A 26,603-nucleotide genomic window follows, 5' to 3' on the forward strand; every position below is an offset into this window, starting at 1 on the left:
TTTGCAACACTTTGTGTTCTTTCATATAATTACGACTCCAGACACCATTGAGTGTTCCATAGGTGTTTAATCGATGCAATTGTTCGATTTCAAATATTTATAGTGTCTTTTAAATTGTGAAAGACGGAGTTGACCTTAAACTTTTTAGAAATCCATTCCCATGTTCCTTTGTAGTGTCACATTCTCAGAACAAATGATAAAGAGATTCTTCTTTCTGCCATCCCAATCCAAGTAGGTAGTAATTACTTTAAATGTGATTTCCATAAAAGGTTGCTCTAGCAGACCTTTGGCCTAGTATATCATTTCCCATTACGTCTGGAACTCATTATAAATTGTCCCTTCGTATCTGGAGTGCAAACTCTGTAATCCTTTACACCTTGATTGCATTTACGTAGGTTGTTAATGTTCATGGCATCACCTTGTAGTAAGTGAAATATTTCTACTGGAAGGCTCCATTCTAAACTAAATAAAATCTAACTAAATTTTGATTTTGATTTGCTTGCATCCTTTTGTGAAGAGACTGGAACTCCCCTATAATCCCTCCAAAGGTCTATATGAGAACCATCCGCCATTATCCATTGAAAGCTAATGACGCACTTTGCCAAATGGAGGACTTGTTGTTCCAAAACTTACCTGGGTAAAAAATTAAACCATGTCAGATATTGCAGAGGAACAAACATCAACAACAAAGTCAACCAAAATCAGATAACATACCAATTGGAATCGCAACACAAAGTGTTTGTGCATGTCTGTGTCACTCGATTCCGATCCTTATTGAGTTGTTGTACCGTGGGCCAAAGCAACCTTAAAATTTGACAAAAGGATACCTTAACAGTTGGTTTTTTGTTTGTGTGAACACATTCGATGATAATATTAAAGGAGTAATAGGAATTGAAATAGATTGAATCAGAAAAACTAAAATAGAATGAAAATATGGGAGGAAGTATACAAACGAATTGGGAAAAAAAAAGTAAATTAGGGAGCCCAGTGCACCAGCTACCCGTCTGTCTCAGTTATGGAGGTTAATAGGTTATACAGGGAACTCTAATTTTAAGTTAAGGAATCGAGTTGAACAGAAAATTATATATAATAGAGTTCATACCAGTTCCAGTAAAATCCCCTCATATTGGAATTCAGAAAGCAAGGAGGTCTTTCTCTCAAAGCCAGAAGCTCATCTCAAACGAAAGCGATAGGGAAGATCAGGGATAGTGATCGTAAGTGATCATGTTTTGCAACCATTGATAGGATCATCGCGTTTGGTACAATATTACAACATAGATGAAACAGTGGAGGGAATCCCTATGCATTCGGGGGCATCAAACTGTTCCGACTTCTAATTTCTAATTTCGAAACTATGTATGTATGCGGCAACAGCCTGCACACTTCAAAGATTGGAAAATAAAGAAAGATAATGAAATAGCTTAGATGGAGTTGTTTGGCTAATAAATTTAGTCATTTACGGATTTCAATGAGACATACCTAATCGACAAAATTACATTTGCACTGAACCCTCGATTCAGCAAATTTAAAATTGTTCACGTTAACCATTTTCTATGGAGCCAAATTTTGAAAAATCAGATCAGAACCTAAGGAAGGCGAACAGTTTCTAGCATTTTTAGCAAGCTGTATGAGGTCCATGATTGCCAACCACCCAATGGATGCAATACAAAGATTAATAAAAATTGTCGGCAAGAAAGTTCCAATTCCCAACTGTTCAATCTACACAGTACATACAATTTGCAGGTTGGCCGCATACAAATTCTATAGCAAAGGAAAATATATATAGTAGCAGTCTAACACCTAAGTTAAGTACCATATGTTTTCACAAAAAACAAAGAATAAAAAGGCAAAAACTGAAATGACTCCATTAACGGATTTGAGTCGTTTACTCTCCTTCTAATATTTCTATCACAAAGTAACCAAAAACGGGTAGTCAAGATTGAAGAGTATATATGTGTGACACATTAATCCATTTTTGGTATTCAAAATGATATAGTCAGGGTATATCGAAAGGAAAGGAAAAAAGAGGACACACATCTAAGAAGGTTGGAGTGATAATTGGTCACCTTAATTCTTAGACGTAGGAAGAATAGTTTTTGAGATTAATTGAAGCCGCGAGAATAATGTTGAAAGCCTCCAATTCAAACAAATTACATGGTAGAAAAAGACAATCTCTGAAAAATCAATGCTAACTTGACAAAAACCAAGACCTAATCTCTATCAATATAGAAATTGAGTGTTACTAAAAATAGAGAAAATAAGATAGCAGAAGAACAAAGTCACACTAAAGATATCATATGAAAAACCAAAAAGTACAGTGAAATAGAGAGAGAGAGAGATAGTACCTGAGTGCAATGTATTCATTGATAGTATGTAGCTTCCTTGAAATCTATGTCCACATTTCAACCAAGATTAGTAATCAAATTTCTAAACACTGAATTTTGGTCTATAAAGATACAACCAAATGCCTGGGGAGAAATGGGTCACAACTGAACTTCGGAAAAAAGTGAGATGATTAAAATTTAGGAGGAAAAAAAACATATAGGAAGAACTGAGAGACAGATAAAGAAATCAAAGCAGAAAGGGAACTATGCATACTCTTGAAAATCCGAAACAGTTTTTCGACTATTTAGTAATGACCATAGGTGAAGCCCATCTCGTTAGGCTTTCTTTTGGAAACTCCTTAATTACCATACTTAATTTTCTTCATTGTAAAACTGAAACCCCAGACTCCCACTTTAAAAGTTCTTAGGAAACGTATATGACTATATCAGGAATAAATTAGATTATAAACCGCAAGCCATCTACGCCCAAAGCCCTCTTTCTTTTAACTTTCCTTGAACTGTTGATACACTATTACACCCTAATAACTAATTTTAAATAAGAACATGGAAGTGCGCAATTATACTCACCATGTACCACAATTTAAGGGGAAAAGAAAGAATTATTGACACCAAGTGGATAATAATGATTATTGTTTTATTTCATATCGAAGTCAACAGTGTGAAAATAAAAGTAAATATGTATAAGAAGGAAACAAAACATTGTAGGGCTAGACACGTGAGCAATATGTTGGAGGAAGTAAAATGAGTAAATTTGAGTGATTAGCAACTTATGGTATATTCTTAGTACCCTAATTGAAATCCAAAAGCAGTCGTTGAAGAATACATACCAGGGAGAAGATGGAGTTCTCCCACTGGAATTCTTTGTCTGAGCATTACTGGCGAATGAACAACTGTGTTGGGAATGTTTAGGAGCGAGGAAACAGTACCAGTAATAGCATTCATGCGAAAATAATAGATAAACATATCTGTACTGCTACATTGTGCCTCGTTCTTTAAGAATGTTATTGGACCTTGATCAAGCTTCTAGAAGAGACATAATTATGTACGCAAAACTTAAAAGAATGAATAAAAGCAACTATATGAAGAAGAGTTGAATTTACCAGAGGAACACTCGCATCAATGATATACGTTTCGATGCTCCAGAATGAAGCCGACAATGCATAAGTTGGGGAAAATTGACATTGAAGGAGTGGGCTGAGTCCCAAATAGTTGCTGAGAGCATTGAGATCATCAAGGCTGAAAGTCAGAAATTGGCAGATATAGATCATCAAGGCTTAAAGTCAGTAATTGGCAGATATATAGATCCTGTTAATATTTTAATAAAGATTTGGGACTAATTTTCAACACGATATTTGGCATAACTGTAGGTCATAACTGAAAGAGATAAATATAAGGTTGTGATCATAAACTATGTGACGTGGAGTACAATCAAACAGAGTAAGGGGTGTGATTATCGCCCGCTATCAATTACCTTTAAATTATTAAAAGCTCGAGGAGGAATATTGTCGTTAAATGCCTTTATCATATCCCAAGGTCCATCCCCAACTCCAACTAAAATAATCGACAATGAGTATTCATTTGAAAAAAAGAAGCATCAAGGACATGATTTTGCCAAAAATTAATCAAAGTAATAATAATAACCAAGAGAAACCATAAAAGTACCTTGCTTTTACAATTGCTCCAACAGTTTTGTGATACGTGTTGCTTAGCCCAAATTTGAGGAGACGAAAACGGAGATAATGACTATGATTATTCCTTTGGGTTTGGTTGTATTCCCTTGGCTAAATAGACTGAACAGTGTTGTTGTACATCATCTCCATTGGTCTTTTGTTGCGAGTCTAAGATTGCACTAACATATCCACTCTCTGGTATCCGTTCTGGCCACATTGGTACCACAACATGGACAGTAAACCTTTCTCCAGCTTTATTTCTTCCCCATTTTTTGAGCTTTAAAACTGAGATTTGAGCCAAGGCTTAATCTGTCTACAAAATAACAGCCGAACACACCCTAATTTGGCCGTGAGTGGGATTGGTGGAGGTAGCCAAAACCAAATTAATATATTAACGATGTTAGACGAATAAATTGTGGTACTGAGTTGTACTAAACAAAGACAATTCGTAAAGCAATAAACAATGTTACTGAGTTGTACTAAACAAAATACTTTAAAAGGGACTTAGGGTGCAGCTAATTCAGGGAAATAAAGGTCACTCACAAAAAGAAAAAGAGAGAAGGAAGCAGCAATATAATCGTATATGCTACTTTGTATGATTTAAATAGCTTGTAGAAGCACTATAATTTGCAAAGACCATCGAAATCAACTCCATTGACAATATGTGTTTTTAGTGGCAATTAAACAGATAGATACCATGAGCTCGATGTCCACATAATCTGAGGCAAGATGTATTGATAAACAAAGTGCATCCAGTCGTGAAGTTTTGTCACTTTCCTAATGACAACCATCCGAAATTGGCCTGTAAAAAACACATCAAATATTAGTTCATTGCACCTAGTTGACCAAACTTTATATGAATGAAGAGGTCATTATATGTTAAGCATTGGAAAAGACTGGTATTGAGCTTGTTGATATAGTGGAGGTGTAAGCACTTTTTGAAATTTATAGAGTCCACAAAGTAGGTCCATTGTATTAACCTTGAGTCCAATTATCTTTTTTGCATCGCGGTACATTCTCGCAAGTTTAGGTCACTTACGATTTACAAACACAAAAAGGGATTATATCACGAAATTTTTCATTTTTTTTTTAACAGTGTAATGTATTTCGGATAGTTCAACTGGAAGCAAAAAATATGATTTCTTCATCCAAAGTTGGTAACAAAAACACACACACACATTGAGGTGGTACAAAAGAAAGACAAAAAAATCTATTTGAACTGAAAAAGGACAAAAAAGAAGAATAGTAAACAATCAAGGCGGCTGTTATGTAAGCCTAGAGTTTTATCTTTTTTTTTAGGTGTATTACATAAACAGAGTAATAAAAAATCACTTAAAATAGATGATCAAGTAGTGGGCACAGGAGTTATGATAATGTTTGAACTGCCCTCTACTAAGCAAGCTAAAAATCCTAAACCCAAACAATTATATAATGCTGGAGTAAATCGTAATTCATAATACGTTACCTTAGCTTTCTTCGGTATCTTGATGATTGTCTTCATATTTATTAAAAAGTTGTAATTGAAAGCATAAAATATGATTTCTTCATCCAAAGTTGGTAACAAAAACATACACACACATTGAGGTGGTACAAAAGAAAGACAAAAAAATCTATCTGAACTGAAAAAGGACAAAAAAGAAGAATAGTAAACAATCAAGGCGGCTGTTATGTAAGCCTAGAGTTTTATCTTTTTTTTTTAGGTGTATTACATAAACAGAGTAATAAAAAATCACTTAAAATAGATGATCAAATAGTGGGCACAGGAGTTATGATAATGTTTGAACTGCCCTCTACTAAGCAAGCTAAAAATCCTGAACCCAAACAATTATATAATGCTGGAGTAAATCGTAATTCATAATACGTTACCTTAGCTTTCTTCGGTATCTTGATGATTGTCTTCATATTTATTAAAAAGTTGTAATTGAAAGCATAACAAATGGATAAATTGAACCATTTGTTCTGAAGAGGGGTTAGAAAATGTCAAGAACTGTGGTTGACATCCTCATCTTCAGAAGGGTCATATTGACTATCATATTCCTCTTCACTTTTTGAGGCTCATTCTTCTCCATTATGAGGCGCTCTTTTTAACTATATTTTCTTCAATCAACGATAACTTGCCTGCATAGCTTGATGTTCTTCAAGTAGTTTGTCAAAAGCGAATTCTATTCGTCGGTAGCGCACAGAGTATTTTTTTTTGTCCTTATAGTTGAAGTCTTCTATTTCGCAGCTGTGGGCTTCTTGTAAAAAAGCAATTGCTTTCTTTGCAGCATCCTGTTCCGAAGTGTTTTTGTCATGTGAACGTATTCCTAAGAATATCTTCTGCTTTTTTATTCTGGAGATCTCAACTTCTACCCATGCCTCATATAAATTTTCGTGTAGGGTGCATCCGTAGGAACTTTTGCGCATGTTGAAATGCTTGAGCATGTGGTGGAGTAAGGTTTTGAAAGAAATGGTGTAAATTGACATACCCGATTCCATGACCTACATATTAGGCAAAATTGTTAGTTGTGCTATGGAATTGAAAAATACTACCAATGGGCAACCAAGCAAGATAAACAATATGCATGTTCATAACCATTAGGAGAATGAATTAAAGTTGTTATTGTATAATTGAAGAAGACATAGAAAAAGGTTAAGGTTGAAACTGTTTTGTACCAATTTTGCGCATAGACAACCCAATACAATTGCAGCAAGCGTGTAGTGCAGCTTGGCTATTGTAGGGTTCTAATATGAATTTTATATTGCAGTACCATTATAAGTTGAAAGCATAAACCGATGTGTGGGATGATAAAATGATGCCTGGGTGATTAACTTAAATGCATTGAAGATAGTATGATGTAAAAAAAAGAGAAAAGAAAGAAAAAAGAACTAAAAAAAAAGAAAGAACATAGCAAAACAAAAAACAGTACGCAGAAAGACAGTTGCCGGCGCATAGATAGGGTCAAGTAACGCAATCCTAATCAATTTCTTGTCAATGACACTGAAGCAGTATGCAGATGATAGGGATGTACCAAATCAAAGATTTGGTTTAAACCTTTGTGGGATTTAGAAACTAAATAGCAGGATAATTGAATAGGACCAAATAAATAATCAGAATGGATGTGGAAGGATTTTTAGCATAGAAATGAAGACAATAATTTAGTATAGAAATGTTAGCATAATTTAAAGCTTGTGGATTCGTGGTGACTGCTTTGTGAATCTCTTTTTTAGTGTTTAATACAATCTAAAAACACAGCACTGAGAGAGAGGGAGAGAGTAATAATTTGAAAACACACGACTGTAGCCAAAAAGGTCCGGTTGTTAGGTTGTTTTTTATTTCTTTAAATTGGAAACCAGTACATGAATTTCCATAATTTATATAATAAACCAATTAAGTTTTTCTATTACACAAGCATAAGAACAATAATAAGGGAAGGGAAATAAAGGAAAAAGTCTAAAAGTTTAGTAAAGGGAGAGAATAGTGAAATAACCATGGCTCACCTCTTAAAAAAACTTGAGGTCGTCTTGAAATTTAGGAGGTTGTAACAAAAATGGTGCCAAACAGTCAGTTATCTGGAGGATGTCTACACCAAGTAGCTTTGTTCAAAGTGTTGAGGAGAAAGCTTGCAGACTCGCGGGTTTTATACTGGTATAGGTGAGAGAACAAAGCGGGAACGTTACTTGATCCATCACTTCTTAACCGACTACTTTTATCTTAATGAATTTATTGGGCAGAAAATTTGGACGAAGAGGCAGGCATGGAAAATGGAGTTAATTTAGCGATCTATTATTTTGATTTAGATTTTTATTAAGTAACGGGTCGGAAATGGTGTTTAAGGAGAGGAAAAAGGGCAATGCGTTAAGCCCACATCGAAGCCCATTAGGCATTTGTTTATTTTTTTTAATTTAATTTTTTTTTGTTTTTTTGTTTGATTGGATAATGGTCAATACATAAAAATGGCAATCAACATACATTAACCCATCTAACGGTGAATAATAAGAATTCGTTTAATCCTTTATTAAGCTATTTGTAAGCTGTTAAATTTCAAAGGTTTGTTAATCAATACTCTCCATGCATTGTGAGCTGTTAGGAAAACCACACAAACATGCTGGTTCTGTCGAGACTCTAGTTTCATCGTTATTTCTAATCTTGACAGTGAGCTTTAGATGTGCTTTGTTATTGTAGTCGTACATTGTTATGGCTGCATGGCCACGCTTGAGGGCCCTTGGGAGGTGTTAACAGCGTGTAGCAAGAATTTTTTCGCTGGATTCACCGGGTACTTTGCAAAGATTATCCATGCTAAAAACACAGCATTATATGTCAATTAGAGGTAAGAATGCATAATATAACTAAGTATTAAGTATATTCGTTGTAAATAAATAACAAACCTTTGAGTGGAAGGAGTTGATTGTGAATAACATTTTACAGACTAATCACTAAGTCTTTATAAAGGAGGTGCTTGGTAATGTGATTGTTTAATGCTATAAATACCAAGCCTACGTATATGTATAGTTTCTATATATTAATAATGAAATTATTTGCTGTCCCCAATTGTATCAAGTACCAAGTTTGTCAATGTAAAGAAAAGTATAGTATATAGTAAGTTACCAAGATTTGAAGTATTTGTTGGGTCAATATTTTTTCTTTAGATTCTTTCTTTAAGGGAGTGAATTTTGTATGTCCATATTTGTCGATTGTAATTCTACAATCCATGGGAAAAGTAATAAAATGTATATAGTAAGTTATTATGCTCAAATATTGAATGGACTACTTGTACACGAAGCAGATCCTAATATATTTGTTAGTGGATCCTGTTACCTTACTTTTAATTATATGACGAAATGAAGACATGCTATTTGGATTTTGTTACCTAATTTTTTATTATATGACCAGGATGGTCAAATCAGATAACATCTTGAAAGGGGTAAAAAATTCTGATTTGAAATAGTATTGTTTAAACCACGCATCAGGCGCATAGCATAGAAGCAGCAAAACAATGAACTGCATAGACTTCCTTTCAAAGTAAATCACATTAATAGGATGCAAGCAAATAGAATGTCATGTTTTGCTGCTGGTCGTGCACGTTGTAATTAGCAAATCTGAGGTTGAAATTGTATGGTAGCATATGAGTAGAATTGGTTGCTTCAGCTGCTACCTATATTGAGCCAACCGAAACTGGCCTGCACCACTTGAGAATTAGGATCCTGGTTACAAAGAAATGGAAAAAAGAAAGCTATAAATGAAAAAAGGGGTTAAAGAAATCATTCAACATGAGGGAGTAAAACAATGCTTTTAGATTTTTAGAAATCATGAACTAACATCGCCAGAAAGTAAGCTTATTTTACCTAGAAGAAAAAAGCAAAGTTCGATTTTGATAGTATAGAAACACCAAAAGAACTGTGACACCATTTATCAAATAGCATTCAAATGATTTTCACAGTCAGTGGTGATTTATTGTGAGAAAATGAAGAAAGAAATATAGGAAAGTAAAATGCAAATGAACATAACATGCAAGAGATCATGGAAGAAATAAAGTTCCCCATAGTAAGTAAACGTGTAGGTAGAATATTAATGCATGATATTTGGTGTGGTTTAGGATTCTATTTTCAATAAATGTTCAATAAAAAATCCCGATAATTATTTAACTCCTGCTGCAACTATATAATCAAAACAACGAACTAAGTAAAATTTGCAATCCACATATCTACATATAGGCACTACTCTAAGACTAATGTCTCTTCAAATATGCATAAACATTCTAACATTCACAGTGTACTTTCAATATAGACTTTGTTATAGTTTGAAATTAGTGATAAAGATCTATCCTCTCATTGAAACTTAAGTGGGTGTGAAAGAAGCAAGGTCGGAAAAGTAAGCCAAGTGGCTATAGTTACATGGTAGGGAAATCCGATAAATCGAGAATTGAAGCAAAATACCCAGCCCTATTGTTCAAGCAACACCTAACTGCATATGTAGGGAAAATATATGGAATGATACGTGACAGTTTGAATAAAGAGATCAGATCATTCTTGAACCTTTGCATACAGGTAGTACTTTGCCTCAGCATGACCTAACAATTTAGAGATAACATTTAGCATTTGACCAATCTACAAACTCTAGTAACAGGCCCCAAGATCTGCAAGGGTGAGATCCATAAGAGGGTCGACTAAAAATTTGCATCTGAGCATTGTTGCAAAGCATCCAGCATCAAGCATACACTGGCAAAGCATAGTACAGAGGATGGGTAACTCAATGCATGTAATGTGTGAAAATCATGTAAGTATAAGCTATTCCTAATATATCATGTCAAACTATTACTTTTACTATATATGGTTCAGATAAATACTGTATTGTTATCTCACCTGAGATCTGCAGGTACCATACTGCAGCTTTTCAATAGGTAAAATGTTGCTGCTGAAATTGGACATTTGAGTGATTTGGAACCTGTAGAATCAATAAGAAAATTTTCAGTGGGGGTTCATAGTAAGTTACAGTCCATATTCAAAGAGTAGTGCTTAGTGAATAAGACGAAAAACAGAAGGACGGCAAATAAATGCATGCAGCTTAATACCCATAATACTAAGATCATGTTTAAAAGTTGATCTAACGCACTTGCCCATGAGTGATGCATGTGCCACAATACAGTCATCGATTATAGACATTTGTTTTAATAAAGTAGTAGTGCCATTATTAAGGTGCTGATAATGGCTAAGTGCTCTTATAAACCCACGACTAAATATCGAAGATTTACAGTACAATCAAGAGGAGGGATTTGTTATGTATACCTAATAAGAGGCAATGTAAGAAATGCATAGACATAAGCCGGCTTACCTTTAACGATGCTATAGAAGCACTTCAGGGTATACAATGTTGGTGGTGCAATTGGATGAATCGGTTGGTAGTAGGACCGATAATTCTTTTTTTGAAGGCGTGCACCTAGAGAGTCGCGACATAGAGCTGGCCATGACTGAATGCTGGGGTCTCTAAGTTGATGCCGACATACTTGACTGATTGTCCTTGAGACTTGTTGATTGTCATTGCAAAGGCCAGTCTAACGGGAAATTGCCGTCTCGACATTTGAAATGGCATTTCAGTTGTTGATGGCGTTAGGGATATCCTTGGAATAAAAACACTATTTCCAGCCTTGGCTCCAGTTATGATCATTGCTTCCAGTACTCTACTTTCGCAGCGTAATACAATCAGACGGGTTCCATTGCAAAGCCCATCTCTTGGGGCAATATTCCTAAGCAACATTATAGGGCAGCCTATTTTCAGTTGGAGATTAAACGGTGGCAAGCTTGAGGGATCTAGGGAATTTAAAAACTCGCTTGGGTATGTGGATCCGTTGTTTTGAGGGCTTGTAATATCATCGACAACTTTATCTGCCGCTAAGTAAGAAATCTCTTGCCCGGGGAACAAATTCAGGGGCATTTCGGTTAAACGGCCCGACATCGTCATTTCGAAAGCGACTAGGATGGTTCTTTCAGTCAAGTAAATTGGTGTTGCCGTCCCAATCACATTCAAATCGGGATAAACCGGCCGAAATAAGATCCCCAATATGTCGACCGCAGTTTCATTATCCCTATTGGCAACTCAACAATATCTAATGGATTTGTGCCAATCTAAAAAAATTAAGAGAAGTTTGAGTCGATTAACATGCCTTTTTAATCTTTAATTTTTATGATGTTTTTGATTTGTAAAGTACCTTGATCAAGTAATCTGCTGTTTTGGCATTATTAGGCTCGACATCTCAATCTCATGTTATGTACCAAGTGCAAGACTTGCGTGTGTCCATAATTTGGGATCTTCTCAGCGATGCTCCCCGAATTGCTCTCTGCTGCCTTTTGGTACAATAGGCAGCGTTTTACTGAAATCTCCGCCTAGAACCATAGTAATTCCTCCAAAGGCTTTGAATTTTCTCGGATATCCCTCGGTGTTCTTTTCAACGGCTTCGATTAAGTTGTCTTTGCATGGGGACTTCATCCCAAATAATTAAGCTAACTTCCTTGAACAGTTCAAAGATGTATGGAGTTTTTGGAAAACCCGCGAGAAGGTGTTGTCCATAATATCGATGGGAGGCAAAAAGTAGAGTGGCGGTCCCGCCACCTGACAAAGAAGAGCGATGCTATCCCCGACGATGCAACATTGATGACAATATGGCCTTGATCTGCGGCAAGTAGCAGCAATTGTGTTGTAGGCGAGCGTTTTCCTGCCCCTCTTTGCACCATTTAGGAAGAAAGTCTTTCCCATATTGTTTTGCACTTGAATCTGTTATCTCGGTGTGGGCATGAAGTTGTTCAAAGATTCAGCGTTCCAAATTTGCATTTGCCTCTTGTTCAAGACCGCCCGTCTTGCAATTCCCTCTGCTCCCAAATAAATTGCATTCCCACCGAATTTGGTCCCAATCTTTTTTGGTTGTGGCATGTCCGGGAAATTAGATAAAGTCTTACGCCCGAAAAGCAACTTGTTAATTAGGAACAAACCATAATCGGCTATTTCCTCTGTAGTTGGACTATGGTTGTTAAACTTGGAGCGTATCATGTGAGCCAAATCGTCACAAATATCGTAGAAAATTCATCCCATAGTGTTGCGGAATTTGGTTGGGGAACATTCCAAAAGGATTCTGTTGAATAATCTGCGGAGTTGGTATCCGGTCTTCATCACCGACGCCTCTTGTAGACATTCTCTCCACTCGTCGTCGGATTCGAGAAGTCCACGTGCAACGCATGCTGCTTTGAACGTGTCATGCTCAAAGCCGTCAACTGTACGAAGATCTTCAAATGATGTTGGTCCTCTAACAGCAGTTAGTAGCAAGCGAAGGTAGAAGCGTTCTCCGGCATTTGGATTTGTAAAGTACATTCTCCCAATAGCATAACCGTGGTCCCTTAGTTTCCAAATCTTTTTATCTCTTTTCCAGACATAATACTGTGGGAACTCCTGGTAAGTATATCTACGGGCATCGGGATTTTCGGCACAACATATGAAGAAAGCCGTTAGAGTTGATCTCTGATTTATAGCTCTTGCGAGAACTGTAGCCCTTGACTCCTTTGCATTGTAAACAACTTCGATGCATCCCTTCCAAATGAACCTGACCTTTCAGCGTGTGGTAACTCTTTGTGCGAGGGAACTTCGAGAAGACGCCATGCGGCTTCGGGTGGCCCAACATAGCGATGCATCAATGTACTTGTTTGATCTCATCATCGGTACCAACAATAACCATAGTAGCCCTATCATGCCCTTTGTAAATGTATTTGTGAATGTATTTAAGCGCACGAACCGATGCACAAACTTCAACATTTATATGGCAATTGAAGCACTCGATAAGTGGGGGTTGTAGGGGCGACATCTCGGTTATCAACTTTGCGGTCAGCACCTCATATTCGTTCGGTATTAAGGTCGCCCTGAACTGGATATCAACTTGATCCATTGTAGTTTCATCCGTAAAAAAGGCGGGGGTAATGTTTTGTACAACGACCATTCTCCATGCGGGGGCCTTTGGATTTTAGGTCCACATGGGCCGTGTACCATACACCTCTTCACTGTCTCAAAAAGATTAGGTTCAAGATAGGGTTTGGGAACTCCGCGAAACAATCTTATTGACTTGATTGGCATTACGGATCTTATCGGGTTGCTTGAGGAAGATGAGTGCGTGCATGTGTGGCGATCCTCGTTTTGGAACTTCGATAGTGTAGACGGATGCAACTTGTTAGCCAAACACGCCCGTTATTTTTATCTCTTCCATTATTGCTTTCCTTTTCATTTCGAATACGGGCAACCACCTCAGTCCTGTCGACGCGGTTTGGTGTGGTTTGAGAGCTTGTATGATTTCGGCCAATTTGGATTTCTTTATTCTTTGTTAGGAATACATCGGGTGTTTGTTGTATCGTAATGGCCATTGAGTCTTGGTAGATCTCATACATATGTCTTGGGCTACCCGTGTGAGATGATGGGAGAATGCTTGGCCTGGCCAACTTGATCAAGAGGGGAGGCCGTCTGCTGCAATGTCCGTCAAACCGTTGTACACTTACGCGCGAATGTTGTCTTGATTAGTGGCGAATATAAGCGAGGCGATTCTGTTACGATTGCAGCCCAAGCATCAACTATCCATTGTTGGTAGAGGGAGCCTCCCCGAGTATGGAAGAGTATTAGGTTGGACCGGTCAAATAAGCGGTATGAATAATCGTACTTGCGTTAGTCCGGCATCACTTGGGCAATTGTTCTTGACATCCCATTGTGCGCCAAATCCGGTGCCCAACCAAGGTCTCCTCTAGGGAAAAGAAGTACGTAATGAAGAGGTGTATAAGCGGGGATGACATTCACTTATCCTCTCTAGTCCACCTTCTTTGTAGTGAATAACGATGTCTCGTAACATATCATACTTTGTCTCATCACGGGTAATACCACAGCGATTTGAAGTTGCGGGAGATTATATCGGGCGATCCGTTCTGGAGTGTATTGTATGAAGGCTGGTATATTGTTGTCCGCCCGATGCACTTGAACTTAAGACCTCATGTGCATTTTGAAAAACTTTGACCACGATTTGCCCTGTACCAAAACACCTTGTACAATACTTAGCACCTCCTTGAGTAAATGCTTATTGCGTTGTTGTCGATAATCCAAAGCGGCGCCCGACATCATAAATGTATAAGCGGGTGTATTTTGGCCCGACATGTTCATCGGGTAAAAGTGATCAATCTTATGGCGAGCTCTCCATGTATAGTGAGCGACTTTGGTCCCGTCCTTTCAAGATTCGGTCATTTGCTTTAACACCAAAGGCTGGTGAATGCATTGCAAGCATTATATCCCGAATGTTCTTCCGAAAATCACGTGCAAGGCAATCGTTACCTTGAAGAGTGATTCAAAGCGGAAGGGGCGATGGATCAAGTGAGGGCAGTTTTATTTTTCCTTGGAGGCGGCATGATCCGAATAAAGTTTTTTTAGTTGGCGGAGAGTTGCTCTGGCGGCTCAATGTAAAGCGAAGCAAGGACTGACATTGAACATCTAGTTCCCCAAGGTAATGACGATCGACCGGGATAGAAGGCATTGTTTCGGCTGGATTTTCAAGTTCGTCAATGTCATAGTATTCTTCGTCAGAATATTCGGATGCTTCTTTAGAATTTTCCTCGGGCCTAATAGCGCCCTGAGTGGGAACATCCGGCTCAGTACTGTTTGGAGGCAAATTGTTTGTGGAGCTAATTTCGGTAGGGAAAAAACAATTAGTATAGTAAATTATAATTGTTCATAACGGAAATATTTAAGTAGGGACATGCTACTTACATGTTGCTCGTTAAGGAAAATGACCCAAGATGAAAACCGGGGGTGAAGTTACGTGTTGATAGAGGGAAGTGCTCATGCTGAGTTGCGCCAGAAGAACATCCACCATATGACGGTCCAGCAGCGTCTGAGTTGATGTACGGCTGGGGTGAAAGAGTCTCAGCAATTACAATATGCTTTCCTTTATCTGCTCGCTCGGTGGTTTTAGTGAAATTTGTTGCATCGATAAAATGTATTGCTGTTTCGACTGTGAGGCCGTGAGTTAGGGAAGGAGGATATATGCGATCCCTTTGGGTGGCTGAAACTCTTAGTGCTTCCTCCCGTTGACGACGTGCACGTTGAGCTATTGAACGCCGAGAGGGTCCTAACTGAAGGAGTGAATGCATGTTCCGTGTGGACATAGAGGGAGCTGCTAGACTGATAGTTGACTGGCTATTTGATTCACTGCGGACTGTAGCCTCATGAGATAACCGGTGTTGTGTTGATGAGTCTCCCATAGTTACATCGGATTCCATTGTGTGGGATAGTGCACGCTGTTGGTGTACTGGAACAGGGCCAGAAAAAGGTATCCGTAGGGCCTTAGACATATTCATTCAAGTTTAAAGTTTGAGTATAGATTAGAAAACCAATAACGTGGGAATAAGTAGGAAAGCCAGTACATGAAAAATTGGTTTTAAAGGAGATCTAACCTCAAGTTGGGCTGCTCGTTGGTTCTTAATGTACTCTTGTACAGTTTCATTATGTATGTATGATGATGCTTGGGTGTCCATGGTTTCTATAAACAGTTTGATAAGATTGGGGTATTAGGTAAATAAGGACCGTAAGAATAATAATCTGGCGTATATTCAATTTGATGATAAGCTCCACCGAAAGCAAAATTATGAGACAACATCGTAAACTAAAAGTTTAAAGTATAGTAATAATGGGAACCAGCATTGGATTACCGAATGCTTTAAAAGACTATAATCCATTATGACGATAGCAATGAACTAACCTTGATTTTACTCAGCTTGGATTAAGGTATGATTCCGCTGGAACGTAATAGAGAAGGACGTAATAATTAGCAGCCAACACCTGATGTAATGAAAGACAAAATATGTTATCATTAAAATCAGTTCCCAGTGTGATGATATTCCTATGATTTGGAGTTCTTTGGAGTTCCTATGACCTACCTCATCCCTATGAGTTTCTTTAACGGAGTCCATAAATGACATATACATATAAGTCTAGTTAATTATTTATCCATAGATACCCCTTTGATTTCCTTAATCTTTTTGATGTCGATATGCGATATAATATTCAATTAGCTCCTACACTGTGATATGGTGTAACTGTGATATGGGGTATCATTGTGAGTTCCTCCCAGAACTCGAAAGCGTCAATCGCAGCATCTATTCTACTGCCTTACTCCCCTTTTTTTTAAAGAAATTTTAATGGGGGCGCAGATACAATGTGATGATAAGCTTCAGGAAAAGCTAAATTATGAGACAACATCTCAAACTAACAGTTTAAAGTACAATATTAATTGGAACCAGATTTGGATTACTAACCTTGATTTCATTGAGTTTGCATTAAGGTTTGATTCCGCAGGAACGTAATAGAGAAGGAGGTAATGATAAGCATCCAACACCTGATGCAATGAAAGGAAGGGTTCAAGTTAGATTTTGAAATGGAGGTAAATTGGAAAACAAAAAAGTGATTAAGTAGTTGAAGGGGTCGTACCTGGTGAAAGCATGGGCGAATCGCAAAGAAGTTCAGTTTCAAGAGAACACTTTATTGTAATAATAATAATGTCCGTTACAGCATGATGTCACGCCTTGTGTGAATTATAAGTTAGAGATAATAATGGAAAGGTAATATGTCACGGCTTAGCTTATGCTGTGCATTAATACAATTAAAATGAGTTCCCAGCTTGATGATATTCATATGACTTGGAGTCCAAGTGAAGCTCCAAGACTACTAAGTTAAGCTGGCTAAACATTGATTTTAATGGTATCTTGATCGGGCAAGTCCCATTTGCAGTCATTCTCTATTGGTGACCTTCTGAGCCTATTTGATGGGATGATGGTCTCCACTACATTATTTCCACTTCAGTGGTTGTGGTGTACATAGCTGCTTTCAGAGAGCCAGTGTGCTGAATTTGCCTGATCACTTCCCTCTTGTAGTTTTCCAAGTTATTACTATCGTCTTTTTGCAACACTTTGTGTTCTTTCATATAGTTACGATTCCAGACACCATTGAGTGTTCCATAGGTGTTTAAATAAGTTATATACTACTATAACTTCTTCTCTGTGAGGCCCATACCTTTTAAGGTAATCTCTGGTTAACTGTTTAATTGATGCAATTGTTCGATTTCAAATATTTATAGTGTCTTTTAAATTGTGGAAGACGGAGTTGACCTTAAACTTTTTAGAAATCCATGCCCATGTTCCTTTGTAGTGTCACATTCTCAGAACAAATGATCAAGAGATTCTTCTTTCTGCCATCCCAATCCAAGTAGGTAGTAATTACTTTAAATGTGAATTCCATAAAAGCTTGCTCTAGCAGACCTTTGGCCTAGTATATCATTTCCCATTACGTCTGGAACTCATTATAAATTGTCCCTTCGTATCTGGATTGCAAACTCTGTAAGCCTTTACACCTTGATTGCATTTACGTAGGTTGTTAATGTTTATGGCATCACCTTGTAGTAAGTGAAACATTTCTACATAAGGCCTGTTCCTATGTTGCAAAATTTGAATACTGGGGCTGTACTTGTTCGTCCAAATGGAGAGTACCCAGAAGATATAGAGAAAGAGAAGTTGATTTCTACACTGGAGAAGTGTGGCATCAAGGAGTGGGAGCCTTATATAGTTGATAATTGTTCATGTCAGGAAATGAACTCTCCCAGGCCTAGCTGGTTATAAAAGGCTATGACAGTCTGTTCAAGCCATCTTTGTCAACACAAATATAGATAGGAGAAGTCATTGTGTGTCTGCTGTGAATAATTGCAATAAAACACACTTGCTCACGACACCAAATTCTTTTGATTGAATCAAGGGAAATATCATAACCATGGAAGAACAAAAAAAAAAAAGCAAACGGCAAAGAAGATAGACTGACTATTAAAGCTAAGAACATTCTTGTAAGGTAATCAATTTGAATGACTTTTGTAGTTGCCTGGCCGTGCATCTTGCAATGGAGTAGCCCTTGTGGTTGGTGGAGGCCACGCTGTAGTGGTATTCCCTTACGCTCGCGCAAGACTTTCCAGCAGATTTGCCCTTGACCACCAAATATCGCAGTTTTGGCCATGACTTTCCATTATGTACATCAATCAATTCTCCTGCAGGGTTTTTTTGCTGGTGGGTCCTCACGGCTGTTTTCTTGGGGAGAGGCTTCTTTACAGGTGGCTTCAGCTGGAACTCCCAATACTGAACCCTGGTCACACTGCATTGGGGCAAAATTAGTTTGGCAAGGCTGTAGAGATGTAATCCTTTAATCGGCAAAATTAGTCAGGAAATTTAGTACCTTATTTAATACTTCTTTGCCTATTGTTTTATCAATGTCTTCTGGGAAAATCTTTTCGATGGTGAATGATTCATACTTGTCCTTGTCACTATAGTCAGTGACTCTAACTTGGAAAACATACGCCCGTGCTTCAAGGCGCTGCAGTTCTTTCCTAAGCTGTAGCGGGCCATTTTCCTATACGGCGAAATACACAAGGTATAAGACAACAAAAATTTGATTAGATAAAAAAAAAAATGATGCACAATCTGGTAGTAGCATGCCTTTGAAATATGGACCAATTCTTTAACTGGCTTTTGAATCAAGTGTTCAGCGTTTTTATCAAAAGCAACAAATGTGGTGTCCCCCGATGAATCATTAACTGTCATTCGTAGCATATACCTGCATCATCATTTTTTTTTACGGGACAAAAGGAATAGATCATGGATGAGAGTGTGGACAGCACGATGGGAATAGGAAAATGACTTTCTGAAGGAAAAAAAGAGTTTTTTTGCACACCTATCGACCACCCAACACTACAATTTGTGCATCTTGTTCGTGGTGGTTTTCTTACAACTAACATACGAAGTGTAGAACCACTTGCTATCGGGGCGTAGCTTATGGTGGCCTTGCAAGTGTACATTCTCCCCTAAACAAACGCTAATAAAATAAGGATGGTGGTTGTTCAAATGAACATAACAATCAATAACGGGGCCACACATTTTAATTAGCTAGCAAATAAATAATGAAGTGCGTTAATGCGTCGCGTGTGTGTGGGGGTTGGGGAGAGCACATACCTTGCATGAGTGATCCCTACCCATTTCCTTCAATTTACCAATGTCAACCCTCCTATCAATGAGAAGGTCTTGCTCAGAAATTCCGCCATATTGACCAGAGTCTTCCAATTCAACAACTATTTTCTTTGTATCGAAACTGAGAAACAAATGTAACTCATCAGCTATTACGAAAAAATCATAGGCCAAAAGCAACTGATAAGTAAACCATGCTTTAAACTTCTTGTAATGAGCAGTGGACTGCATTAAGGAGTGGTCCATCGTTAAGGATGCGACGCAATCAGCAGGACAAAAAGGAAAAAAAAAAAAAAAAGTATTCCCTAGGAATCTATTAAATGGCAAGGAAAAAGAAACGCAAACAAACAATAATGGTTTCACTATCACACAAACATGGCTGAGAGAGGGAGCTGATGTCCCTAGAGAAGAGATTCTCGTTTTCGTTACGAATTAATGAAAAAGCCATTGAGGAGAGAACCAGATGGAAGGGGGGTTGTTTGATATATGGGATGATATTTGTCTAGCCTATCTCTCCCTTTTCTGTAGTTTCTGTGTCGTCGGTGGGAATATGGAAAGACTTGGCTTTGGGAATATGTAGGTTCACATTGGGACTTTTCTGATGTTTTGTTTGGCTCCTTTCTGGATCTTCAACTTGGCTGCTGTCAATATCGACTTTGAGGTTTTCAGGGATGATCTGGGAGTGACAGGAGTAGTGCTACGCGTCTTTGGTTTAATATATGGGGGCGTCTGGAGGATCCAGGTGAGAAAGAGGTACAATTTACCTCCGAATAACTGTTACTGTGGTAGCCCGGCCGTGACTGATTGTGCACAGCGGCTTTTCTGTTGTTGGTGTGCGCTTGCCCAGGTGCTAGCCCATCGAGGCTAGGCATGGTAAACGCTCCCAGGGTTAGCTGGTTTTCAAAAGGCTATGACTGTCCTGACAGGCAATTACCCATAGTGATGGAAGAGTCTTATGTGAGAGGTAACAACAGCGTTTTAACACCGCCTACTCCATCTTTTATACAAAGAGAAGGGGTGTAGACAGCGTCCATTTGAATCTAAGCTGTAATGTGCAGGGAGATAAACTTGATTTTTCATAGACCACAAGTATATTCAGTTGTAGAGAAAATGGGAGGAATGAACAACGATCTGAGAAATTGATGTCGTAGGAGGCATCTATACTTGCTGTGAGCATTAAAACTCGGGGGGCTTTCCAGAGAAGTTCAAGGTTTAAGCAGCTATTAAAGAAAAGGAAGGAGGCTATCCAGAGAAGATATCGATTGAACTTTTAAGGGGGGTATTTAAAGCTGAGGCGTTTGGTCTGGATGTGGCTGAGATGGTAGTGACTCACACAATGCAAGAGATAGGGGAAGTTGGTCTGATCCAAAGCTTTAGGGGAAGAGCCAACGGTTTTGTGGTAACTAACGTTTGGCGGGGGGGTATATAGTTGTACATGTATTTCTGTTCAGTTTCTAATTTACTGGTCCCTTTCTTTACTTATCTATATCACTTGGCTAAGGTAAATGCTATGTACAAACAAAAGGAACGTAACATTACATGGATGAGATACGCAATTTATTTACCTCTGTTTAAAGTCCTTCACATCCTGGATATCCATGTTTATATAAATCTTGGTGCCACTAAGGGTTGACAGCCCAAGCTTGCCTACAACACAAAATAATTAAATTCAAATTCAGACAGTCATTTTAAATAGCAACAAAGGTAGGCAGACAAAACAAAACGAAATAAATAAGGAAAATCACCTCGGTAGTAGCCTGCCTTTAGGGACGTCGCAATGATCACTACGTTGGGTTGTTTCATCGTGTCTTCAGGAATGATTGATGTCATACCTTCCCACAAAGTAATTGGCAGCTCCGGTACTTAATGAAAAACATAAAAATCATCCCGTGAGGCTAACATGATATAGGAGAGTGAACAAACAGAGCGGGGAAAAAAATAATGGGATCACTACCTTTTATTCATGATAACGACTTCTTTTAAAAGTTTCCCCAGTGGCTATTCTAGCTTTGCCAACCTTTGTCAATACACCAATCACGCCTATGAGAAAAGTTAGTCGGCTTGCTTTAGTGGGCATATTGTCAAATTCGACAAACTTGAACATGTGCTTTGAGATGTCGTTGGCTTCTTGATTCATGATCTTGACCAATGTCCCCTCTTTGAAATGGATCTTGTAAGCATTGTCGACGGGGCGGTAGTCCTTCGCAAACGCAACGTCAAACTTCTCCAAGGTGTAGATGTTGCCCTCCTGGACAAAGTCTTCCTTGACAACGCTATCGAAATATTGGAAATCCTTTTCGAACAAAACAGCATGGATTTGATAACCCTGAGCGCAAGATGAAAATTAAGCAAGGTGAAATCTCCCGTGCGGCAAACCATACAACACATTGAATACTCTATTCGGCAACAACCCATATCCCGCACAAATCATATATGTGTCAAGCACGCCTTAATGAATGGGCTACAGCCTCCCATGTTAATTAGTGCAATCAATGATGGCATAGAAAGGAATCAGATAAAGTAAAAAAAAAAAATAGGCCAAAAATAAATGGAACGAATGATTCCAATGGACAGGGATAAAATATAAAAAAGCATAGCGATCTAACGGGGTAGGATTGATATGGAAAAATAAACACCAAAGGCCGTTACATAATAAGGTCAATCACTTGAAATAATAAGCAACTTTAAAATAGTTATAATGAGAAGAAATAAAAAAAGCAAACTTAGGAAAATATATATACAAAATACTTATTAAAGGACATACCATTTAACATTTCCGAGAAAATTTGGGAGGATATGATATAGTGGTTTTTTGAATATTACATCATATCTGACGCTATCCCACTTAGTCTATGTGACAAAACCATACAGATATCTTATTTGATCAAACGTTTTGTACAATGACTCGTGTAGGTTGACAATCTTTTTTTTTTCCAACCCAAATCCAACGTATAATCAATGTACCTTAGAATCGAGCATGACAAATTCAATGCTAATAGCGCAATTCTTCTTCGAATTAATGGGTTTCCACATCCGGGTGACTCGAACCCTAATCTTCCATCGGTCCGTTCGAGTGTGAAGTTTGTCGAGATCGGTGAATTGCTGATTCGACATTCTCGCCAAAAGCTATCATGTGGAAAATTAAATATGTTAAACCAGGAAAATGGTAAACACGACAAAATGACTCAAAAGCAATTGGAAAAAAGACCCAGCTCGGTTTAAGATCGGAATCAATTTTAGGAGAAGCCCTTTGTGTTTAGCCTACCACTTCCACTATTGGAATCAATTTTATCCGCACTTCAGTCTAATTTGGAGTATCAAATTAATGAGACCAGAAAAAATAGATAATCGATAGATTATATATATCCCATCACTGTTTGCTTGTGGTTACATTGAGTACTGACAAATGACACTATACATGAGAAAACAATAATTTTATTATGATGGTGATTATAAACATTGAATATACATGAGAAAACAATAATTTTATTATGATGGTGATTATAAACAATGACCAATAAAATACAAGGTTGATGGATGGGGCTTTCATAGGCAGACAGAACAGTATTGATAAAAACGGCTGCACAGGCTATTCTAACTTACATCATCTGCTTTATGAGTAGTTTGTGATAAATTGGACAGCATGGTAAGAAACTTTTTTGTGGCATGGGAGTGCATCTAGGAAATACATACGACATAAAACTGGTCAAGATTTTATACGGTACACATACACTTTGATTAATACGACCGCCTAGATTAATTACACTACACTTTCTCAGACTAAGTCGGGTAGTTGCTTGCTGTCATTCTCAATAACGTTAAAAGCGGCCGACAGAACTAAGAAAGAACTTAAAAGAAGACCAACTATTTTGATATGAGTACTTTAAGGAACTGAATTGTTATTTATTTGTTTCCTTTCCTTTTTTTTATTCCTTTCTTGAATGATCTGGTAATTCTTGTCAAAGTGCTTCTAGTCGCTGCAATGTACAGAGATAAAGGAGGAACCGAAAAATTTACAGTACGAGGTCATGAGAATGAGAAGTAGTCCTTGCACACCAACAGCAAACATTCTGCCAGCATAATGATTTGATCTCAACAATGTTGTATTTGGATTAGCCTATTGTCTATGGAGTGTCGAAATACTTACAAAGATTTCTAGCTACTGTGGAGTGACTCGTGAATTCGATCAAGCTATTGCTGCTTGAAAGCTTGAAAACAGTCAGAGTGTTTTTAGAATCAGAGAGTCCAAAATATAATTTCAAAGATAACAGAGTGAAAGAAGGTAAGGAGGTGTACAGCGTCAAAATATGGCTTGAAGTCTGGCAACCTGACGTTGTAAGGGTGGGAGGTTCAGAGGTGTTTAGGTCGCTGAGAAAGGACATGATCAAAGTTGAAGATGATGATTTACCTCTTCAACATAAGATCAAAACAAATTGGCAATGAGTGGAGCAGGCCAAGAACTTGTTTACTACTATGCAAGGCCTTAAATGTCCCATGTGAGACTATACTAACATTTCAACAGGATTCCTCACATCTGGCGTGGCTTGGAGTAAACGGGCCCTTAAGGCTAAATACTAAAATAGCTGTTCTAATACCGTCTAAAATTTTGGAGCATCCAATTCAAAGCCAATTGGCAATGAGTGGAGCAGTCCCAAGAGCTTATATACTACATTGCAAGGCCTAGTGTGTCCTGCATGAAACTGCACTAAAAATCTCAACAGTACCCATGGGAGACTATACTAACATTTCAACAGGCTTCCTCACATCTGGCGTGGCTTGGAGTAAACGGGCCCTTAAGGCTAAATACTAAAATAGCTGTGCTAATACCGTCTAAAATTTTGGAGCATCCAACACCAAGCCAATTGGCAATGAGTGGAGCAGTCCCAAGAGCTTATATACTACATTGCAAAACCTAGTGTGTCCTGCATGAAACTGCACTAAAAATCTCAACAGTACCCATGGGAGACTATACTAACATTTCAACGAGGGCTTCCTCACATAAAGGTGGCTTGGAGTAAACGGGCCCTTAAGGCTAAATACTAAAAATAGCTGTCCTAATACCGTCTAAAATTTTGGAGCATCCAATTCAAAGCCAATTGGCAATGAGTGGAGCAGTCCCAAGAGCTTATATACTACATTGCAAGGCCTAGTGTGTCCTGCATGAAACTGCACTAAAAATCTCAACAGTACCCATGGGACGCCCCTACAATTCCTCTTATAGCGCTTCACACACTTTCAATTTTAACTTTTGTTACTTGGTCCTCCACTCCTCCCATCTTGGCTTTGTATCCTGAGAAGAAGTTTTGTTGAACATCAAGTACTGCCGTTTTGAACTTATCATATTGAACTTGAACTGTTATATTGTGATGATTTGTTCTTATCTCATATCTCTGCCTATTCTAGTGTTTTGCACGAAGAAGATGATCTGGTAAGAATGATTTGTATTAAACACCCTCTTGATACATATCCTGTTTCTCTGGTTCCAGAAAACTGTTTAAACACTCTTCTAATTGTTTTATAAAAAATCAGGCGCTTGAAAACAACTTGGATATGGAGATTGACTTATCCAACCTTGGAACTGTAAATACGATGTTTGCTGCACTATTCAGGTGATAAATTAGTTCATACTGCGCTTTCCAAGTTTTTTTTTTATTATCTTTTATATAGCTTTTCCGAAGCCCTTATATACATATCCAACATATTATTTTTAGCAAGCTTGGTGTTCCAATAAAGACAACAATTTCTGCTAATGTGCTTGAAGATGCGCTTAATGGAACTGTCACCGTCAGACCTCTACCTATTGGGACCTCAGTTAGTGGGATTGCAGTTAAACACAATCCTTGAGGAGCAAGCTGAGGCAGGGATTGTAGTTAGAGTTACTTCGCCTGCTCAAAGCAAATTTAAGGTGCGATTAGCAACATTCGGGTCTGATGTGTACCGTATAATATTGTGTCCAATCTCGAGTCCCAAATACCCAAGATTGGGAAATATATAAATAGATGTGACGCTAAGATTGTTTGTTAGCAGTTACCAGGAACGCTTAACATATCTCACAAACACCTTAACCCAAACTAAGCCACGCATAAACGACTAAACTGTCAAAATGTTTTCCAACATTTTTAGTTACGTCAATTGGATTTCAGAACATATGGGCAATCAACATAAAATGCCGTAAATGGCACATGCATCATATTACTGTCGCTACAGTAACGTAGGCCAATTTCAGTAAAAAAAGATAGCACGCAATAGTAAATTACGTAAGGTTTTGAAATGGAAAACTAATTTAAGGGAAAGCAAATTGAATCATGTAACCTGAAATCGAAAACTAATTGAAGGGAAAGCAAATTGAATCAAGTAAAGAACCTGCTGGAATCCTGGCAGTAAGAGTTCGGTAAAGCGAGGCCGCAAATCTTGAGCGAGAAACAAACAGAGAACATGAATTGTTAAATGAACAATTAGAAAATCATGTAAAGAAATAGACATCTATTAGTAATAGAAAAGCACCTCTTTGAACAATGGGGAATCTGGAGCGAGAGTTGAGCGAATTGTGAGAGAGCGAGCGAGCCAGGTTTTATACTCATAGTAGAGGAGCAACTTAAGGGAAAAATCATGGCTGTTTTAATAGCAATCAGTATTGGCTGAGAGAAATGAGTCGTTGTGAAATTTACTCCTGCCGTTTCTTTGTTTCTTTGAGAGCTCGAAAGGTGGGAGCGCTCGACTATGCTATTACTGAAGATGAAGATGGATCGTTCACGCTCTCAATTTAATCTCTGGTGCTAGAGTGTAGTGTGGTTGAAGCCCAAGCCCATACTTATATTTGAGAAATGTATATATTTAATTTAGAATGTATCTATTTGAGAAATAAAACTAATAAATTAGTTGTTAACTTTGTTTTAAATGCAATAAATAGGAAATAGCCAAATGGAAAAGAAGAGCAATAATTTTTTGTTTTAGTAATTGAAAATTTTGATAATGCATGCATGCATTGATTTTACAACATTTAATTCATTAAATAAATCTTTTTAAATGCCTTTGAGAATTA

At 37.8% G+C, this 26,603-nt stretch overlaps 2 protein-coding genes and 2 long non-coding RNA genes across 6 annotated transcripts; all 4 read right to left on the minus strand.

Annotated features, from left to right (window-relative positions):
* Nucleotides 1–322: 322 nt before the first annotated feature.
* LOC147490937 (uncharacterized) lies at nucleotides 323–1,464 on the minus strand. The gene is made up of 3 exons (XR_015199652.1): nucleotides 1,103–1,464; nucleotides 715–804; nucleotides 323–633 (listed from the first exon to the last, which is right to left on the minus strand). It is a non-coding gene; the product is annotated as an uncharacterized LOC147490937 (long non-coding RNA).
* An 8,554-nt stretch (nucleotides 1,465–10,018) lies between these two features.
* On the minus strand, nucleotides 10,019–11,249 carry LOC147490938 (uncharacterized). Its single transcript, XM_086567145.1, has 4 exons — nucleotides 10,999–11,249; nucleotides 10,358–10,439; nucleotides 10,120–10,213; nucleotides 10,019–10,065 (listed from the first exon to the last, which is right to left on the minus strand). Exons 1-4 carry the CDS (start codon nucleotides 11,247–11,249, stop codon nucleotides 10,019–10,021), a joined length of 474 nt encoding a protein of 157 aa, XP_086423271.1.
* A 7,066-nt stretch (nucleotides 11,250–18,315) lies between these two features.
* On the minus strand, nucleotides 18,316–21,413 carry LOC147490939 (uncharacterized). Of its 2 annotated transcripts, XM_086568754.1 has the most exons (5): nucleotides 21,307–21,413; nucleotides 21,127–21,208; nucleotides 19,550–19,685; nucleotides 18,777–18,950; nucleotides 18,316–18,695 (listed from the first exon to the last, which is right to left on the minus strand). In XM_086568754.1, exons 1-5 carry the CDS (start codon nucleotides 21,389–21,391, stop codon nucleotides 18,579–18,581), a joined length of 594 nt encoding a protein of 197 aa, XP_086424880.1. In that variant the 5' UTR covers nucleotides 21,392–21,413; the 3' UTR covers nucleotides 18,316–18,578. The 2 variants fall into 2 exon arrangements, 1 of the variants encoding a protein (XP_086424880.1); XR_015199758.1 differs by lacking the exons at nucleotides 19,550–19,685; nucleotides 21,127–21,208; nucleotides 21,307–21,413 and adding an exon at nucleotides 19,037–19,190 and having other exon boundaries at nucleotides 18,330–18,695.
* Nucleotides 21,414–21,689: 276 nt separating this feature from the next.
* LOC147490940 (uncharacterized) lies at nucleotides 21,690–26,382 on the minus strand. Of its 2 annotated transcripts, XR_015200122.1 has the most exons (4): nucleotides 26,066–26,382; nucleotides 25,925–25,971; nucleotides 22,526–22,687; nucleotides 21,690–21,887 (listed from the first exon to the last, which is right to left on the minus strand). It is a non-coding gene; the product is annotated as an uncharacterized LOC147490940 (long non-coding RNA). The 2 variants fall into 2 exon arrangements; XR_015200121.1 differs by lacking the exon at nucleotides 22,526–22,687.
* Between the last annotated feature and the right edge of the window lie 221 nt (nucleotides 26,383–26,603).

The sequence above is a fragment of the Coptis chinensis genome, chromosome 6, assembly GCF_015680905.1.
Source record: "Coptis chinensis isolate HL-2020 chromosome 6, ASM1568090v1, whole genome shotgun sequence".
Lineage (NCBI taxonomy): Eukaryota > Viridiplantae > Streptophyta > Magnoliopsida > Ranunculales > Ranunculaceae > Coptis > Coptis chinensis.